This window comes from Neoarthrinium moseri (genome assembly GCF_022829205.1).
Source record: "Neoarthrinium moseri strain CBS 164.80 chromosome Unknown scaffold33_Wmoseri_CBS_16480, whole genome shotgun sequence".
NCBI classification, from domain to species: Eukaryota; Fungi; Ascomycota; class Sordariomycetes; order Amphisphaeriales; family Apiosporaceae; genus Neoarthrinium; species Neoarthrinium moseri.
Genome location: NW_026055147.1, coordinates 182252 through 199756, shown reverse-complemented (window position 1 = coordinate 199756; position 17505 = coordinate 182252). Strand labels below are relative to the sequence as shown.

Below are 17505 nucleotides of genomic sequence, written 5' to 3'. Positions count from 1 at the left end.
CATGGTGCCTTGCCTCGTGCCTTGCCTCGTGCCCCGTCAAAATGCCGCTGATGGTGGTGGTAATCAACGTGTGACCATGCCTGGAGAGGACTGTTATGCGGGCAGGTTTGTGCATTAGGTCATGACGGGTGTCGGCCCAAAAACGAGAATTGAGCCCAGCAAGCCCAGCATGCCCAGGCACGATGGCGTCGTAGTGGGCGGGTGTCGAAAGCCAAGCGGCTTGGATCTCGCGCCGGCCGGGCAGAGCGCAGAGCGCAGAGCACAACTTTGGGCTGTCTGCTGCTGAATCTCATGTGCGACCGAGAACAGGTGGGAGAGGAGCAGAAGGTATCGAGTGCCGATGGTTTGTCCCCTGCACGATGGCGCACTAGCAGCGGGGTCCCAAGATGGGTCGCATCTGGCTGACAACGAGCCGGCGCCTCTGTTAGAGAGGTAGCAGCCCCACCCGAGGGGAAATAAGGGGTGTACACAGCTGCCGGGTAGCGCGGGCGGGCTGGGCGGGCTGGGTGATGTTTGGCTCTGGGCTTGCTGGGCCATTCCTGGGCGACACCCAGACACCCCACCCAGCCTCCAGGGCCAACCAGGCCGCCTGCGGTGTGTGGGCTCCATGCTGGCGCTCGGCGGGCCTGCTAGGGCCTGCCTGTGTAGGGGATTGGGGGACTAGCCAACCCCCGTATTGCCATGGCAGATCCCCGTCAATGCCAGTCGCTCTTGAGACCAGACCAGACCCAAGACCCTCCTTTCATTGACTCTCTCTGCTTCACACCCCAACGCGAGGCCCCCTTCCCGTGCTCCGTCCATTGTCTCGTCTCGACTCGCTCGCTTCCTGTTTGTCCTTCGCTCTTCCACTCACCTCTCCACTATTCTCAGTCCAATTCCATCACCACTCACTCGCTCGCTCACTCACCTCTCGCTCCCCTTCACCGAAGACTCCCTTTCCGCGAAACGGGTTGATCATCGTCTTCGTGAACCGGCCGCGAGCCCCGGAATAAACTCTGCCTTTCGCTTAATACGGCCGCCGGCCCCCTTTTTTACTTCCTCGTTTGGTGACGTACCACCAAGCGCGCTCTCGCTTTAAAGTTGGCAGGAGTGAATCAAATCAAAAAAAAGGACAACCCGCGGACAAAGGACGGGAGCCACGCCAACCCAAGACCAGCGACCGACCGACCGACAAATCAATTGGGAAGGACGACGAAGCAAAGTAAAGACCAATAATACAAACTCGCCAATTCATCAGAACGCATCGTAGTCGGTCGACACGGCTTGCGCTGCCGCTCAACACGGCTCCACCCAATATCAGTCACCCGGACTGCCTTTTCTTCTCGCCCTCATCGTCTCGACGCATGTGATTGATTCTTAGGCCAGAGAAGGCGCTACACCACGACTTCTAGGGAGGACAACACAGCTGAACACGCGGCGGAACGCCTCCCTCTTCCAAGACTCCGGGGGACGCACATCCACAACATTCGCACATCTCTACCAGCATTGCGCTTGCAATCTACAGCACATCAACAAACATGAGGTTCTCATCATTAGGGCGTCTCGCCCTTCTCGCCTCGTTGCCGGCCTTCGTTGCGGCCGAGCCTATGCTCACGTCCAATTCCTTGAACACCTGCCAGGACGATTCGAGTTTCACGGCCAGTCTTTTCAACGTCGTCTACACACCCAATAACAACTCGGCGTCGGTAGATATTGTGGCCACTTCGTCGGTAGAGGGTAATGTCGTCTTCGACGTCGCTATTTCGGCCTACGGTTATCAGATTATTCGCACGACGGTTGACCCCTGCAAGGCTGGCTTGGCGGGACTGTGTCCCATGACTGCCGGAAAGATCCCTTTGAACTTCAACTTACCCGTCGGCGCAGATGCCGCCTCACAGATTCCCGGTATTGCCTACAACTTCCCTGACCTGGATGCCACAGTGCGTGTGTTCCTGAACATGACGGACACGGGTAAGAGTGTGGCCTGTGTCGAAGCTGATATTTCCAATGGAAAGACGGTTGATCTGATTGGAGTGAAATGGGCTTTGGCAGTTATCGCCGGCCTCGTTCTCGTTGCTTCCGCCATTGTCAACGGCTTGGGACACTCCAATGCCGCTGCGCACATCGCTTCCGGTGCCCTCTCGTTGTTCGGCTACTTCCAGGCCCAGGCCATGATTGGCCTGACCGCCGTCCACATGCCTCCTGTCGTGCGTTCATGGACACAGGATTTCCAGTGGTCCATGGGTATCATCAAGGTGGAATTCATGCAGGACATCTTCACCTGGTACCAGCGAGCGACTGGTGGCACTGCTTCCACCATCTTTGACTCGTTGACCACCGTGTCCGTCCAGGTCGAGAAGCGCGCCATTCCCGACGCCGCTGTTAACTTGTACCGCCGAGGAGTCGCCGCCGTCCCGAGAGTTGCTACTTCCCTCATGAGGCGGGCAAATGTGCAGACGGGTTCTGGAAGTTACATCGTCTACGGTATCCAGCGTGTTGCGTTCAAGGCCGGCATTGAAACGACGAACCTGTTCATGACCGGTCTGACATTCTTCTGCCTGTTTGTCGTTCTCACGATCTTGGGCGTTGCTGCTTTCAAGGGCTGGTGCGAGCTGGCAGCTAAGAAGAAGTGGATCAAGCCTGACACCTTCCTCGAGTTCCGAAACGGGTGGCTTACTGTCCTCAAGGGCATTCTGTTCCGTCTCACCCTCATCGGATACCCCCAGATGACTATTCTCTGCTTGTGGGAGTTCACCCAGGTCGACTCGCCTGCCGAGGTGGTTTTGGCCGTCTTCTTCTTCTTTGGCATGACGGCAACTCTGGGTTGGGCCGCCTCCAAGGTGATCCGCATTGCACGCAGATCTGTTGCCATGCACCGCAACCCTGCCTACATCCTGTTCTCTGATCCCCAGGCCTTGAACAAGTGGGGATTCCTGTACATCCAGTTCCGCGCCTCGGCGTACTACTTTATCCTTCCCGTGCTCGGATATCTCATCATCAAGGGCATGTTCATCGCCTTCGCGCAGAAGAGCGGCACCGCCCAGGCCGTTGGTCTGCTTCTCATCGAGGCCGGCTGGCTTGTCGCCGCCAGTGTCATGCGACCATGGATGGACAAGAGCACCAACACTTTCAACATCGCCATTGCGGCCATCAACTTCATCAACTCGATTTTCCTTTTGATCTTCTCCGACGTTTTCAGCCAGCCGCCCTTGGTCAACGGTGTGATTGGTCTGATTCTCTTTTTCCTTAACGCCATTTTCGCCTTGGTTCTCCTCCTCATGGTCATCGTCAGCACCATCCTGGTTTTCTGGCGCAACAACCCGGACACCCGTTACCAGTTCATGGCTGATGATCGAGCCTCCTTTATGAAGTCTCAAAGCCAGTTGACGGGCACTACCGAATTGGACGCCCTCGCTGCCACCGCTCGCGGAGATAAGGGCGGATACAAGCCCGGTCTTGATCTGGATGACGACAACGAATCGATATCATCGGAGTCGATGCGTCGCCGGACAGATACCTCACTGATGGGGGCGCCCAACCACGCCGGCTCCGGCTCTCTTCGCGGCAACATGAACCCGCCGCGGTCACCTGTGGACCCATCCGTACCTCTGTTCCCGGCCGCTGGAGGCCCCCCACGAGCACCGAGTCCGTATGGCAACAACCCAGCGGCGTTCCGGGCACAGCACAATGCCAGGTAAGTCAAGCCGACGTGGCCTTGGTGATATGAGATCCAACTAACGATGACTGCTAGCCCATGGCAACGAGGCGCCGGCTATGACCACTAGAGGAGGTACATGACCGTCCACGAGAGGGGTTTCTTCTAACAAAAACGGACTCATGTCCAAGTGTTTGTTCATATATGGATACTGATATGACAAATGGGGACCGGCGTTATATTGCTTTGGGCTGCATCTAAGTGGAATTCCATCCATGTCGTCAGCCGTCACGGATGCTTGGGCTCGTACGGTTCAGGGCTTTTTTGAATACTCGAGATGTTTCTGAGCACCATGCTACAACCGACAGAAACCCATATTGACTAGCCTCGAGATGGAGGGCTGCATCACAAATCAGCCCCTCCACCCGAGAAGTGCACGATCAAACCAGCCGTTGTACAACAGGCATTCCTTGACCAAAGTCTGGACGACCACATTGCAACATCGTCAACCGCATGGAAGTAGGCGTCAAGAGAGGCGGGGAGTTACAGCATACTTGTATCAGTACACGGCCCAGTGTAAGAACAAGCAGAGGTTGCAGCGAGGAAGCTCAATCCGTGAGAAAGTGGAGCAGCTGGGCTGGGAGCACACGGAAACACATGGCTGGTTTGGCATGATGGTTAGAAAGGCGCCGTTATTTTTCATTCGGCGACCGAAGCTATTGCTAATTGATTTTCTTTATCAAAGAAACATCTACGTCGATCTTCTTGTGACTGACTCGGAAATGCCCATGGAGCAGGAAAATCAGAAACTTTTGCACAAGTGACGAATAGTCGACCGAGCGTATCAGAGTGTATGTGACTGACACTGCCGAGATGAAGATCGTCTTTTCGTCTTTTCGTCTTTTCTTAGAGACGCTCGTGTGCTCAGTGCTTGCCGTGCTATTTTGTCTGCTCGCTATGCAAGTTGATTCTCGCAGGATTGCAAGGAGGACAATCGCGATCCGAGATGAGATAGATAGGGCTTCGGGTACTAGTATCATTGGACGGCCTCGTGCGGCTGCAGGGAAAAGTGCATTAGTTTGCAGGTTCGATGAAGTCCCGTCCCAATTCAGACACCGCCAGTTCTAGGCCTGGACAAGTGAGTCTCTTGGCCCCGGGATGGTTGCATTTCCACGGGACGGGATCACGATCCCCTCGGCGAGATCAATACCTGGAACGCCGATCTTCTGAGGCTTGCACCCCACATTTGCGTCAGCGGGGCTCTCTAAGCTAGGTGTGGGACAAGGGCCATCTGCCACTGTAACCCAGAACCCAGTACGGTACGGCACATTAGGTATTCTCCAGATCCAAATCCTCAAGCGCACCTGGCAGCTTTCCCATCCAAGAGCGACAATTGCATCTGCGTCTCCTGTAGATACACTGAGCACTCTCACCGGTAGGCCTGCTGCCCTTTTTAGAGGGTTGACGCAAGGACGGGGACCTGCCCAAGCGCGAATAGCCATCACGGCCGTTGCCAAAGTACCACACCCGCACTTCAGCCCTACTCTCTCGTCCCCGCGGGCTGGGCCTCGAGCTGTCTCAACCTCCCCCCCGCTGCGCATTGAGTTGCTGGTGCCCATGCAGGTGCGAGGTCTGGACCTGCTCTTCTTGAACGTGCTTTTTCGGACCCCTTAGTGATCCCTTCGTTTCTCCCCATACGAGCCTTGCCGTTGCTGGTCTTGTTTTCTACCTCGTTGAGACCCCATTGGACAATCGTGCTCGGCACCTCCAACTGCTCGACTCGACCTTCGGCCAGGAGAACATCGTGTATATGCCTTCACAACTCCGACATCGTCAGCAATGACACTGCCGGCCTCGCCCCAACCCGCCTCCCTCGTCCCCGCCCAGGTCGGCTTCCTCGCCATCTTCAACCCGACCCTGGGTGCCACAGACGAGACCATCGATGACCAGATCGTCTACTATGCCTCGGTGAACTCCCAGTCCCAGACGGCCGCCTCGCCGCGCCGCCGCCACCGCGGCTCGCATGCCCGCCCGACCGAGGGCATTTCCCACGACGAGCGCAATGAGCGACTGCGCCAGATCGGTCTGGCCCAGGGCATGGTCGACTTTGGTCGCGACTTTGCCGACGGGAGGTCTGTGGACACAATCGACACCGAAAAGGCTCGCGTCGTGTTGCGCGAACTGGAGCCCGGCTGGTGGATTCTTGCTGTAAGCTCTCACACCCTCACTATCTAACTGGGCAGAACGGCCCTTTGGGGGCATGCTCTCACATGCATTCTGATTCTGACGGGCGTACCACAGTCGATCGACTTGACCAAACTACCGCTTCCTCCCCGGCTAGGTGCTGCGGCGAAAGACGACGCATCGGATAACTTCGAGTATTCCTCCCGCGAGGTCAAACCTGCAACACTCCTCCTGCAGGATCTGTTGCGCGCCCACTCGACCTTTCTGCTGCACCATGCCGCGTCTCTCAGCGCACTCTTTGTCAAAACCAAGAGGACCAAGTTCGTTGCCTTGCTGAGCCGCTACTGGGACCTCTTCCTGTCGACTTGGAGTGTGATGCTCCGTGGCAACCCCGCTTGCAGCATGTATGGCGGAATAAAGATAGCGGCCTGCGGCGAACTTGGCGTAGGTGTAGGTGAGGAAGAAAGGGGTAGCGGCGAGCGCGAGGTCCTCGAGGGCTTCGTCGACAGAGTCGAAGGACTTGTAGACGTGGTCGTCGCCAAATTCGGGGATGCAGATCCAGAGGGTTCATCCCCGATAAAGGGGTCTGACGACCCCTCGGCAAAATGGCTAGGTACGGGAGAGGAGCCAGGCGCTGAAGATGGGGCCATCTTCTTAGGTGTCGGCGCTCTCTCCAGCAAATCGCTTAGGGATGTGTTTTTCTGGATGGAGGACGTGTACACCTGGGGCGAGGATGCTTATGGTGTCAAAGACAGCCCGACCTCCACAAGGGTCAAGGCGAAGAGACAGAGACTCAAATCCGTGAGCGGCAAGACTGATCCTCCAGCGCAGCCCAGTCAGCACGCTGGAGATGGGGGCGCTACTGCGACTGACGACCAAACTTCGAAGGACAAAGGGACTGCAGAACAAGAAGCCGCTGCTGCAGATGATGGTGGATCAAGCAAGCTCATGCATTACTTGAAGCTGGGCTATGGTACTCACTGGTCGCTGGGAGGCTCTGAAGCGCCTGGTCAGGGTGTTCAGGGAGCGCAGGCAGGCCCAGAACGGCCGAAAATGGAGGCGAGAAGCTCATCAAGACCGTCTGTAAGCGCCAGCGCGGGCCACTATCTCATCGGACTTCAGGGCGATGTCGAGAGTAACACTACGGAAAGCGAAGGAACCGATGGGGAAGACCTCGATTCTCGTACTCTCGTACGAACTTTGACGGTCGAATTAGAAAGTGAGGCGCTTGGTCGCGCTGAAGAGGACATCCATCAAGACCTAGGTAGCGGTGATCATGAGCTCGCGACTTCCAAATCTGGCCGCAAAGACTTTGCCAACACGGCCTCACAGTTTGACAGCCAGGATCGCAACAAGGCAAAGAAAATGCGGGTGGTGGTCTATGTCAGCAAGCCCTTCGTCTATACCTTTCTGTTCCAGAACCGAACGGATTCCCTCGCCTGGGATAGCCTCTACAAGAAGCTGCACTACCAACTCGAACCACTCCGCAGGCCTCTCGCTCTATCGACGTCCTATCGTCCCGAGAAGCCGGACGCCGGCTCTGCATCCAGCCATATCTTCGATTTGATCTGGGACCCTCGGACCCTGACCATTCACTCGACTATCCCGAACATACCAGATCCACTTGCTATAGTCCGTTCGGAAGAGAGTCAGCGGTCCGTTTGGACTCGGATCGAGGCTATAAGTACGCACACGCAAATCCTGCAGACCTTCTCCGGCACCCGTCAGGACACTACTGAGGTCGAGCGGACCTGCAAGACTAACCGTGGATGGTGGGTCGTATGGACGCGCATAACGGAGGCGAGAGACATTCCTGCTTCCGGTGGTGGAGGCCCGCCGCAGCTGCCCTCCGAGAGCAGTCAGGACTCAGCGGTATCGGCGGAGACGGTCGAGTCCACCTTCAGCGCCTTTCCATCGCCGTCCCCCGCCGCCGCCGATTCCGACGCCCGCCAAGGCGGCCCAGGGACCGCTGCCAGCCGCCGGAGACAGAGGCAGCCCGGGGTCTCCAAGGAGATCTTCCTCATCCGCCGCGCCGGCGAGGGCGCGTCGAGAGGCCGCAGCCTCTCCCAGATCTCGGAGATGAAGGAGGGCTGGGGCGATGGCGCCAGCCGCCTGGCACAGGGCATCGGGGTTGATACAAAGAAGTACATTGATGGCTTGTTGAGCTTGGCTCACTAGTAGTATAATGTGTATAGGAAAGAACGGGGTTCCTGTCGTACTTTCTACGGCTGTGATTGATGGGCCCGGAACGTGAGTGAGGGCAGACGATGGAGTCTGCATGTTGTAGATGATATGCACAAATGGGAGGACAAATACTGCCATCAGTTGATATACCCCCCGGAGGGCTTCTAGGCCTAGGGATCTTGGTACTACAGCATAGCGCAAGTGGCGTTGAGGTTTGATATCGCCGCCCACGGCATGTGGTTCAGAACAATATATTACTTCGAATTGAAAAGTATTGGCCATGAAGGTCTGGTAGTGTGAGCCTCCTCCGCTGTTTTGTCAGGGTACTCGTGGGGACGAGTTGGAGGACTTGGAGGGCCTGTCTTGTCACAAATGATGACACTGATCATTGCCCAACTCATTTTGGAAAATCTGATGCTGTATAACATGTACATGCTAGAACACCAGTGATGCCATATCCCACTTGGATTAATAATAATGCTGGCTCCTTTTGTTGACTCCTTTGATGCAGACGTAGGTACAATATGGGTATCCCAGCCATACCCATTCGAGACCTTGCCCTGCCAAAGCAAATACTCTGAGTCCACTCTGGAACCTCATCCCGCTAGGGTACTAGCTCTTGTCTGGTGGTGGCATAGAGAGGTACACAGTGCTGAGCACACACTTCCCTCCCTATAATAGTTAATAAGGGATCTGGTGTTCGTTGTCTAAGCCGTCGAGGTTCGGCATTTCAGCGAAGGCTTGCCTTCCTGGGACGAGTGCTGGGCGATGGGGAAATGATCTAGCGGAGAGCTGTGTATGCGATTGAGAGGAACTTGTGCTCTGTTCAAGCTTCGGAGGCCCGTCGGGAATGCTGATAGCTCATATAGCTCACCAGAAGCGCAAGAGTGGCGACCATCAGGGACGGAAGGCCCAAGGCGATGACAACAACAATTTGTCTGAGGCCATTATGTTTAAAATAGGGTAATAGGATTTGACAATGAACTGGGCCGATAGAGTGAGGCTCTGGGGGAGTGGGCTGGGGCTCCAACAGATGGGATAGAAGTTGGGGCTGAAACATGTCCTGATATATGAGGATGGGTGAGTTCTACTTACTATATACACTGCGAAATATTGAAACCCTGGCAAGAAAAATGTAGGGATTCTATTTGAGGTGCACAGACATTGGCAAGGCTAAGTTAGAGGTGCGTTGTTGATAGAAATCGGCAGCCAAGGATCCCCTAGAAGGTCGCACCGTATGGCTGCTCAGCAGACATTAGACATGTCGCGGTAATGGAATGTGGCTTCTAACGTCCGACAGTAGCTGTGCGGCTAAGTCTGCAAAAGGACATGAATGCAGTGACGTCTTTCTTTAGCGTAGTCATAGCTCGCTGCTCATTCTTTTGTCCTCTTTCACCTCTCGGTCAACCTGGCATCTAGCATATTCAAGGCCAATCACTCAATAGTTTTCTCCTTTCCCACCGAACTAGCCGGCTCACTAAAAAGTTCTCAATTTTTCGCTTACCCGACAGGCCCTTAGAGGGTGGTACCGAGAGAAATAGTATGGCAGGAGTTCGGCGACCCTGCATGTTTGCTCCGCGTGCATGAAACACCCCTGCCGACCTACGTAGAATTTCCTTCGAGTCAAATGAGATGACCAAAGCCCCCGAATTGATTAATGTTTAGTCACTAGTTACAGGTAAAACTTGAGGCTTCTCCTACGGCATGTTTTCTGCAATCGAGGGGATGTTCCCCCTACCCCCCATATGGACATCAGGTATGCATATACAATGCGTGCCCTGATCTAGTCATAGCTATCCAACTCTATCCTCATGCTGAGCATGATGACTACAATCTCAATTTGCTGCAGTGCATTACGCCCGTCCCTCCCGCCAAATTATGCGTGGTTCGTGGAGCGCGTGGCTTCGTCAAGATATCAGATGGAGGCCTATAGTCTTAACGTATGTGTGAAGAGGAGCATCCACTACGTTAAATGGTATGCGGTCGTGTCAGTGGATTGGGGATCGTTCGTTGGATTACAAGTCCGAATGGGGACCTCCGTATTGTCGCATGGGGGTGGTAGAGGCTTATTCGTTTGCATGGATTCGATGTTAAAGAATTTGAAACTTTTTGGTCGAGTTGTGTGAGCATGGGATGGGACCAATTAAGGGTTATCAGATAGAAACTGATGGTTGAAATGAGCGGTCGAGTTCAAGGTTGGAGTCAAGAGATACTGGACGTACTCACACAGTGAAGCTCTGGCGTTACTACCAACGGCTCCGTTGCCGTACATTGTCAGGGTAAGTGGGAAGTTGATGTTCGATGGTCGTCGAACTAGTCGATACTCTATCGCTTGGCCAGGTGTATTTGCCGTTTGTCTTCAAGGATTGCGAACGTATTGATGCATGGCGGGATTGTCTGTATGTGAGATAGGCTACCCATAGCGCAAGAAGGGCTACAATGAGGGATGGGAGGCCGAGAGCAACGGCCACGATGACCTCGTCCGAAGCCATGAGCTCACATGTATAGGAAGGGAAATATATACTGCATTGACCACGAGAATTGAACATTCCGATGTCTGCTAAACTGGGAGAAGCGTATGGACTTTATAGATGTTCTTGTGTGCAGGAGGGCTGACGTGTATTAGTTCAAGGTGCGTATGATTACAGAAAACTACCAACCAATCGCAGTTCGTACCGCTCCCCAGCTCCGCCACCGCCTCCCCGATTTTGGCGGAAGACCTCAGCCAGTCCTGAGCAGGGTATGAGATATCATCGTGCAGCTGTCCAATATAGTCACCCTGCAACTCAACACATGGTAGATCTGGCACCGCAACAAACGCGGCTCGATTCAATGCATCCACTTAACAACTCTTAACAACTTCGTCCGGATATGGCTGGAGCTCTCCGCAGATCTGAGCGCGAGGCTCGCGTTAGCCGACAGCCATTTAGAGCCCTGAACCGCAACAATTGTTGGTGTTTTGATAACGCGGGCTCATCCAATTTCAGATACGACAGTTGTCAGGTTAAGACGCGGACCTGACGTCTGCTCCCAGATTCCCGGTTCAGAGCCACAGTCTGCGCGTAGGATTGACCTTGTGGCAAGGCTTACTATGGTACAGCGGCGTGTGAGAACATGAAACCCAGCTTCCATAGTACCACATTGCAGCCTTGTGGCGACGATGAATATTATTTGTTGGGAAGACCACCTACAACGATACGCCGAATAAGCCCATAATCTCCAACATAAACAACACCACTTGGAAACCGGAAGTACTGCTCATGATAATGATCAAAGACATCCGATTGATAATGTCTACGCGGCCTGTATACTATCAAACAGGGAAGGGAACGCCAACAGTCTCCCTTGCAGCACTTCAAAATGCCCGCCGATCGTTCCTTATTGTTCTCCTCAATGTTCCACAACAGATAAGTAGAAGTGTCTGCTGGCAGCCATGCATGACGCACCAGCGAAGACGACTCCCTTGAAGACCCCAGCTCTCTCTCTCGAGAGAGAGTTGCGGGTAGCCTTGCCTCGAAAAGAAACCTCATTCCAACCATACCAACCAGACCAAATCAACAGATCGACCGTCCCTTGGGGTATACTTAGCAAACTCCTTCATATTCCATTCATGTTCCCTAAAACTCCGTTCGCAAATTTTCCACAAATCATTCAACCATAACCTTGAGATGCCGAAAACCATCGGCTCTCCGCTTGCCCAAACTTGTTTTTCTGCGTTGTTCTTTTCCAGTTCCGATGCTGCGGTCCGCACACGTACAATGCTGAATTGAGAAGCCCAAAAACAAGAGACTCGGTACCGCTCGACATGGTCAGAGAACACCAGGGAGTGTAAGGAGTGTACCGGCCAGAGTAATAGAACGAGTGTAATTGGGGGGCAGACGATTGTGCGCAGCTCATGTTTGAGACTGTAACGCACAAAGCCGGGTGCAGAACGCCAAAATCAGACCAGCTTGACAGAATCAGACGATGAGCGCAATCCAGCTCCAGAGTCGGAGCGCAAGCATCTCATCGTCGCTAACTGATGTACGCTTGATTTGCACTACTCCCGAAGAAGGGACGCTATTGTGCACATCAACGTACGCAAGACAGAAACCGATTAGTCTGCTTCCGCAAGTTGCATGATGAGCTTAGCTGCCATATCAAGGAATGGGAAAGGGCTCATGACATCCTTCTCTTCAAGCATGGTACCGTCTGGACGTTCGTAACCGGTGCACTTGAAGTCGACGAGGTAGACGCCGTACTCCATCTCGTAGATCTGGATCTCCATACGCATGTTGACAAAGTCTTGTTTGCGGTTGTCCAGGACAGAGATGACATGAGCACTGTCCTCTGGGCTGTCTCCCGTTGAGGCTGGTGTATACGGGCGTAGGTCTAATTATTGTCAATATGAATACGAAAGGTCCGAGGAGACGAATCCAAACATACCATCCTTTCTCCAACGACAAACAATGTGCCAGGGGTCGGCTGGGAGCTTGTAGTACTTGAGTGGATCGAAGGTCGACAAGTTTATGTCCTCGGGCTTCATGCCTTCGTAGGGATTTGAAGACTGATCCTTCCTGCTGCCCTTGTAGTTATCCCTGTTTCATGTTAATAATAAGATCAAGTAATTATCGGGAGAGGTACTCACTGCTCGCTCTCTGGACCAAGGACTTTGTCATAATCCTCGTCGACAAGCCACGTCGCCTTCAACTTGTGAAGAGCCTTGTAGATGCAGAGCAAGGCCTCCCAAGGAGCGTTCCTGGAACGGATGCCGAATTGCCAGCGGACAGGCTTCGCCTTCTTGGGAGCAACGGGTGTCATTGCCTGCGGTCGAGCCTGGCTGTCATCTAGCCTGACAGCGTTCTTTGAATGTGGCTTAAGTCTGCGCGCCGCTTCTTGTTGCTCCGCAGGCGACCTAAGCTGTGAAGAAGGTACATCATCGGATGCAGGCTGACTGTCTAGTGGCTCGTCGACTCCAGCATTCTGGCGCTCCAAGTACTGATTGTGTATTGAAGGTAAGCTGGTAGGAAGAATGCCGACTTTGCTGACATAGCCACGGGGGGACACGCTGGTGACTGTTGAGGCGTTTGATCTAGTTGAATCTGCAATAGGACTAGCAGCAGCCTCAGGTTCAGTGTCCTTGGCTGCATTGCTCAGAGTTTGGCCGATGCTGCCTATGACCTGCTCGGTGTTGCCAACTGGAGGCGAAGTTGCGAAGTACGGGTTGTCCTGGCCAGTACCGTATGCAGCTATAGTCGTATATGTCAGTATAAGCTTGAGCTTTCGCCGCAAAGTGGAAGACCAAAATGACAGCGTTTTCGTAGGAAAAGTTGCGAAGGCCTTGCTACCATGGCAAAAGCGTGGTTGACGACACGACAAAGCAGCACCAACTGGGTCGCATGGGGTTGAACTTACGATTCACTTGCATGAGCTTATTCTCACGCACGATCATGTATGCGTCCTTGATTGCAGAGGGCTCATCGGCGCCCAAAGCCTCTTCGACATCCCTCTTTCCATAACCCATGGTCTTGCTGATCTTATCGGTAACCTCGTTGTGCAACTTCTCCTGGACTTTCTGAGATGCATGAGGGGCAATGTCACTTGGTTTGATGGCCTTGTTAGGGTCCACGCCCGTGTTGAGAAACTCCTCGGTAGGAGGAGCGAGGTAGGACGGCAAGTCCGTCTGAAACCAAGGTTCCTGCCTAATTTCTTCGATGGTAATCCGATGTAGCGGATTGACGACGAGCATCTTTCGGATCATCTTCGCTGAGGCCTCGGGGCACCAGTTGGGAATGGTGAAGACGCCGCGTTGGATCTTTGCAAACAGACTAGGGATGTGATCATCATCGAACGGCAGCCTTCCTATGAGCAACACATAGAGGATAACACCACAGCTCCACACGTCGACCTCGGGTCCGGCGTACAACTTGCCGCTGATGACCTCGGGAGCGGCATAGTTGGGACTGCCGCAGCTTGTCTTGAGGAAGTTGCCATCTGTCATGATGTTGCTGAGACCAAAGTCGGCGATCTTGACGTTCAAGTTTTCATCGAGGAGCAGATTCTCGGGCTTGAGATCACGATGGACGACCTTGTGTCGATGGCAATACTCGACAGCGCAGATCATTTGCTGGAAGAAGCGTCGCGCCTTGTCCTCCTGCATGCGGCCGTGGGAGACGATGTAATCGAACAGCTCGCCGCCGGCATACTCCAGCACCATGACGATCTCTGTCGGGGTTTTGATGACAGTGAACAGCTTGATGATATGGGGATGACGCAGGAGCTGTAGGTACTCGATCTCACGCTCGACGCGGCCGACCATGTCGCGGCTGATCAGCTTCTTGCGCGATATGATCTTGAGGGCAACCTGCTGGCCGGTGCTCCGATGAACGGCCAGCTTGACCTTGCCGAAGGAGCCCTCGCCCAGGGTGCGGACGATGTTGTACTGGTCGATGCGCTGCTCGGCCTTGACCTTTTCGCGGGAATGAGGATGCGGGCCGCCGGGAAGGCCGCGACTGCCAGCACGCTGGTGGCCATTGTTGGTTTCGGATGCCGGATGCGTGACATTAATCTCGGGGACTCGGCGGCGCTGGATCTGCGAGGGGGACAGGGAGATGGAGAGTTCCTCCTCATCAAAGGGTCTGGGCGCCATGTTGAACAAGTGTCCTGCTCACCCTCGGGCTTGACGTGGCGGGAGGAAAGGGGAATCAGATGTAGATATGGAAGTGAAGCTATCCGCACGTCGTCATTAGAAGCTCCAAATGCACGTGGGGTCGAGGGGCGGTCCCAGGCGAGCGACCAGGGCCAGAGGGCGGGTTGGAACCGGGCTGGGCGAAGCTAGACGGCGATTGGCTGCTGTGGCCGTAACGCACCGCACCCCTTGAGCTGTGGCCTGTGTACCGTACCGCAACCACCGAGCCGGATCTGCTCCCGAGGTTGGCGTGGGCTACCGTCTGTGCTCTGAACTCTGCCCGCGCAGTCTGTTGGGCAAGTGACGGAGACGGCAAAGTTTCCCGGTTATCAGATGTCTCGCTGCTGCGTGCGCGGAAGGCAAGCCCAGAAACCTTCTGGCAAAGGTTATCTAGGCTTTTGCAGGCCTCGTCAACTTTCAGACGCCTGACGACAGTGTCTGAGATGGGAAGAGCGAGTTATGGTACGGCGCAATCTCCTGGTCGGATGGTAAATGGTGGATGGTGGATGGTGGATGGAGAGAGGAGACAGTGAATCAATCGTTGAAGAGGGGGGACAAGGTGGAATTGCGGACGTGTTCAGCTTCGGAGCGAGCTAACCCACCAGCAATCGTGGGGAGCTCTTATTGGGCTGCAATCTCGAGGTCGCCCAGATTGCAGCGCGCGGGAGGCCTGGTCTGGCTGATTTAGAGACGAAAGAGAGATGACTTGATGTTGCAAGAGAGGCGAAGGGGTCCTAAGGGTCTTCACACAAAAATAACGTTCAGGGCTCAGGTGGTTGTGGAGGAGGACGTGGGTTAAGTACGTGGATCTAGTTAGTCCAGAAAAGATCGTGAGATCAGGTGAGTACAATCCTGGTGTTTTGGTCAGGCCCACATGGAAACTTAAGCTTCCGTTCGCGTAGGGTAGCTGTGCATCTGTGTACCTACTATCCCAGTAGGTACAAAGGCACAGAGACAACCAACATTGAAGGCAGCCACCTGTCTGAAGCCAGATTGAGTTTCGAAATGATGCGAGCGGAGGGGGGGAATGCAGTCATCCTGTCTGGGGTAGGAAGATGCTTTCCTCTCTTCAGCCCTGTCAGGGGTTGCGGGGGTTTCTGTTCGAGGCTCGCGCACACAGTCTAGACGTCATGTGCCTTGTTACGAGGTTGACCAGGACCACTGTTCACGATGGAAATGAGTTGATTGTCACATGGGAGCACCTCTGAAGAACGTCGGCTTCTGCTGCGTTTTCTAGAAACTCGAGGTGCAGGTCGGAACCTAACCTTATGCGGGCCGATCAAGGGGCAAGCGCCTGCCTGCATATCAGGGTCCACGCCCGAGACCAGGAGTCGACAACAAACGGTTGTTAAACTTCACAACCTGTGTGACTCACTTGGCCGTGATTATGACGAAAGCGATTCAAACTATACTGGCCGGGGCTGGGAGGGCATCGCGTGCAAGCGCGTGTCCCCCCATGTCACGAACAGATGCGGTTATCGAGGTAAGATCGATCCTTCATATTGAGTTGTGCGTAGGTCGGTCGATGCTATTTGCTCTTCCCAACAAACACAATGACAGACGTGGGTAATAAAGGCGATTCAGATTTCAGAGCTTCACCGATGTTATTCGTTGAAACATGCGCTTCTGCCTGTCCCATGCCGAGCCTGTCCATGATAATCGGCTTCATGCTTGGGGTTTATTACAACGCCCGACCTTGTGTACAATCATCGATCTTGCACGAAGGAATGAACTTTCGGGTTGCCGCAGCGGCTTACGTCTTGGTCGATGGGGTACATAACATCGTCCATAGATCTTCATGGTTTCGTCTCCAACTTCTGAAGTTCCTCACGCACCTTGCCACTCAGAAACTCGCTGAGTCCAAGACTACAGTTCAAGAGATGTTAGCCATTCGTCGGCCAAGGAGAGAGACTTGACGGGGGTGGTGTGAAACATGGAAGGTTGACTTACATGCCCTCATTTGTGACCACGCGATATGTGCCACTGGATTCGAACTCCCCCACAATTTCACCCTGCCCATTGACCTCAATGCTGCCCAGTATGTCCTCTGGCCATGCTATCCTGCCGAAGTCAGGTGGGTTTCTGCCGTCGCTCAGATGAACGTAGCCGCCTACACCTCCACCGCCGGCTCCTCCTTGTGCACTCGCACCTCCGCCTCCTCCTCCACCAGCCCCGCCGCCGCCGCCCATACCAGCAGCCTGGCCCTTCTTACCCCTTTTGACACGCTGCTGTGGAAAGAAGGCACCTCCTGAGCCCAGGGTTGCTCCTCCGGGGCCTGCGAATGCTTGTGCTTGACTTTTCAAGCCCGGGTCGTTCTTAGCGTGCTTGGCCAGGGTTTCGTAGAGGATAGACATGAATTTAGGATTCTCGGTGAACGAGCGCGGGGTGGGAGGCAGCTCTGTGGTTGATCCGATTGCTAGATCTTGCGAAGGAGGATTTGTGTCGAGATAGGTGAGGACATGACCACCGTTCAGCGCGGCGTTGGGAAATACTTTCTACACCACATTGTCGTTAGCTAGCGAGTCTGCATGGTTCACAGAGTATGTACTGACTATGAGCGGATTCGACGATAATGTCGAAACCAGCCGACGAGGTTGAAGGCTCCTCAGAGCCGGTGTGGCTCGCAGTCGCGGCAACAGCATGACGGAGGTTTGTGTGCTGGAGTTCTGCAGGCAAGCTTGGTGAAGCTCTGGAGCTGAGCTCTGGCTTCAGCTGTCACCAATGGCCAATGGCCAAAACTTTGTAGCTAAGAGCTCGCCTATCGCTGACGTCGTTCATTGACCAAAGCCCCAGACCCCAGGGATTGATCCGATTGACCCCCTGAGTAGGCGCTACC

The 17505-nt window shown here is 54.4% G+C and overlaps 4 protein-coding genes across 4 annotated transcripts; 2 read left to right on the top strand and 2 right to left on the bottom strand.

Annotated features, from left to right (window-relative positions):
• Positions 1 to 1517: 1517 nt before the first annotated feature.
• Positions 1518 to 3764, top strand: JN550_008116 (uncharacterized protein; the record flags this gene model as incomplete). The annotated part of the gene is made up of 2 exons (XM_049320042.1): positions 1518 to 3673; positions 3731 to 3764. 2 exons carry the CDS (start codon positions 1518 to 1520, stop codon positions 3762 to 3764), a joined length of 2190 nt encoding a protein of 729 aa, XP_049169903.1.
• Positions 3765 to 5473: 1709 nt separating this feature from the next.
• Positions 5474 to 7996, top strand: JN550_008115 (uncharacterized protein; the record flags this gene model as incomplete). The annotated part of the gene is made up of 2 exons (XM_049320041.1): positions 5474 to 5842; positions 5936 to 7996. The coding sequence occupies 2 exons, from the start codon at positions 5474 to 5476 to the stop codon at positions 7994 to 7996; spliced, it is 2430 nt and encodes an 809-aa protein (XP_049169902.1).
• A 4102-nt stretch (positions 7997 to 12098) lies between these two features.
• Positions 12099 to 14630, bottom strand: JN550_008114 (uncharacterized protein; the record flags this gene model as incomplete). The annotated part of the gene is made up of 4 exons (XM_049320040.1): positions 12099 to 12373; positions 12428 to 12579; positions 12630 to 13230; positions 13397 to 14630. 4 exons carry the CDS (start codon positions 14628 to 14630, stop codon positions 12099 to 12101), a joined length of 2262 nt encoding a protein of 753 aa, XP_049169901.1.
• Positions 14631 to 16465: 1835 nt separating this feature from the next.
• JN550_008113 (uncharacterized protein) lies at positions 16466 to 17311 on the bottom strand (the record flags this gene model as incomplete). Its single annotated transcript, XM_049320039.1, has 3 exons — positions 16466 to 16535; positions 16620 to 17164; positions 17222 to 17311. 3 exons carry the CDS (start codon positions 17309 to 17311, stop codon positions 16466 to 16468), a joined length of 705 nt encoding a protein of 234 aa, XP_049169900.1.
• Positions 17312 to 17505: the final 194 nt, after the last annotated feature.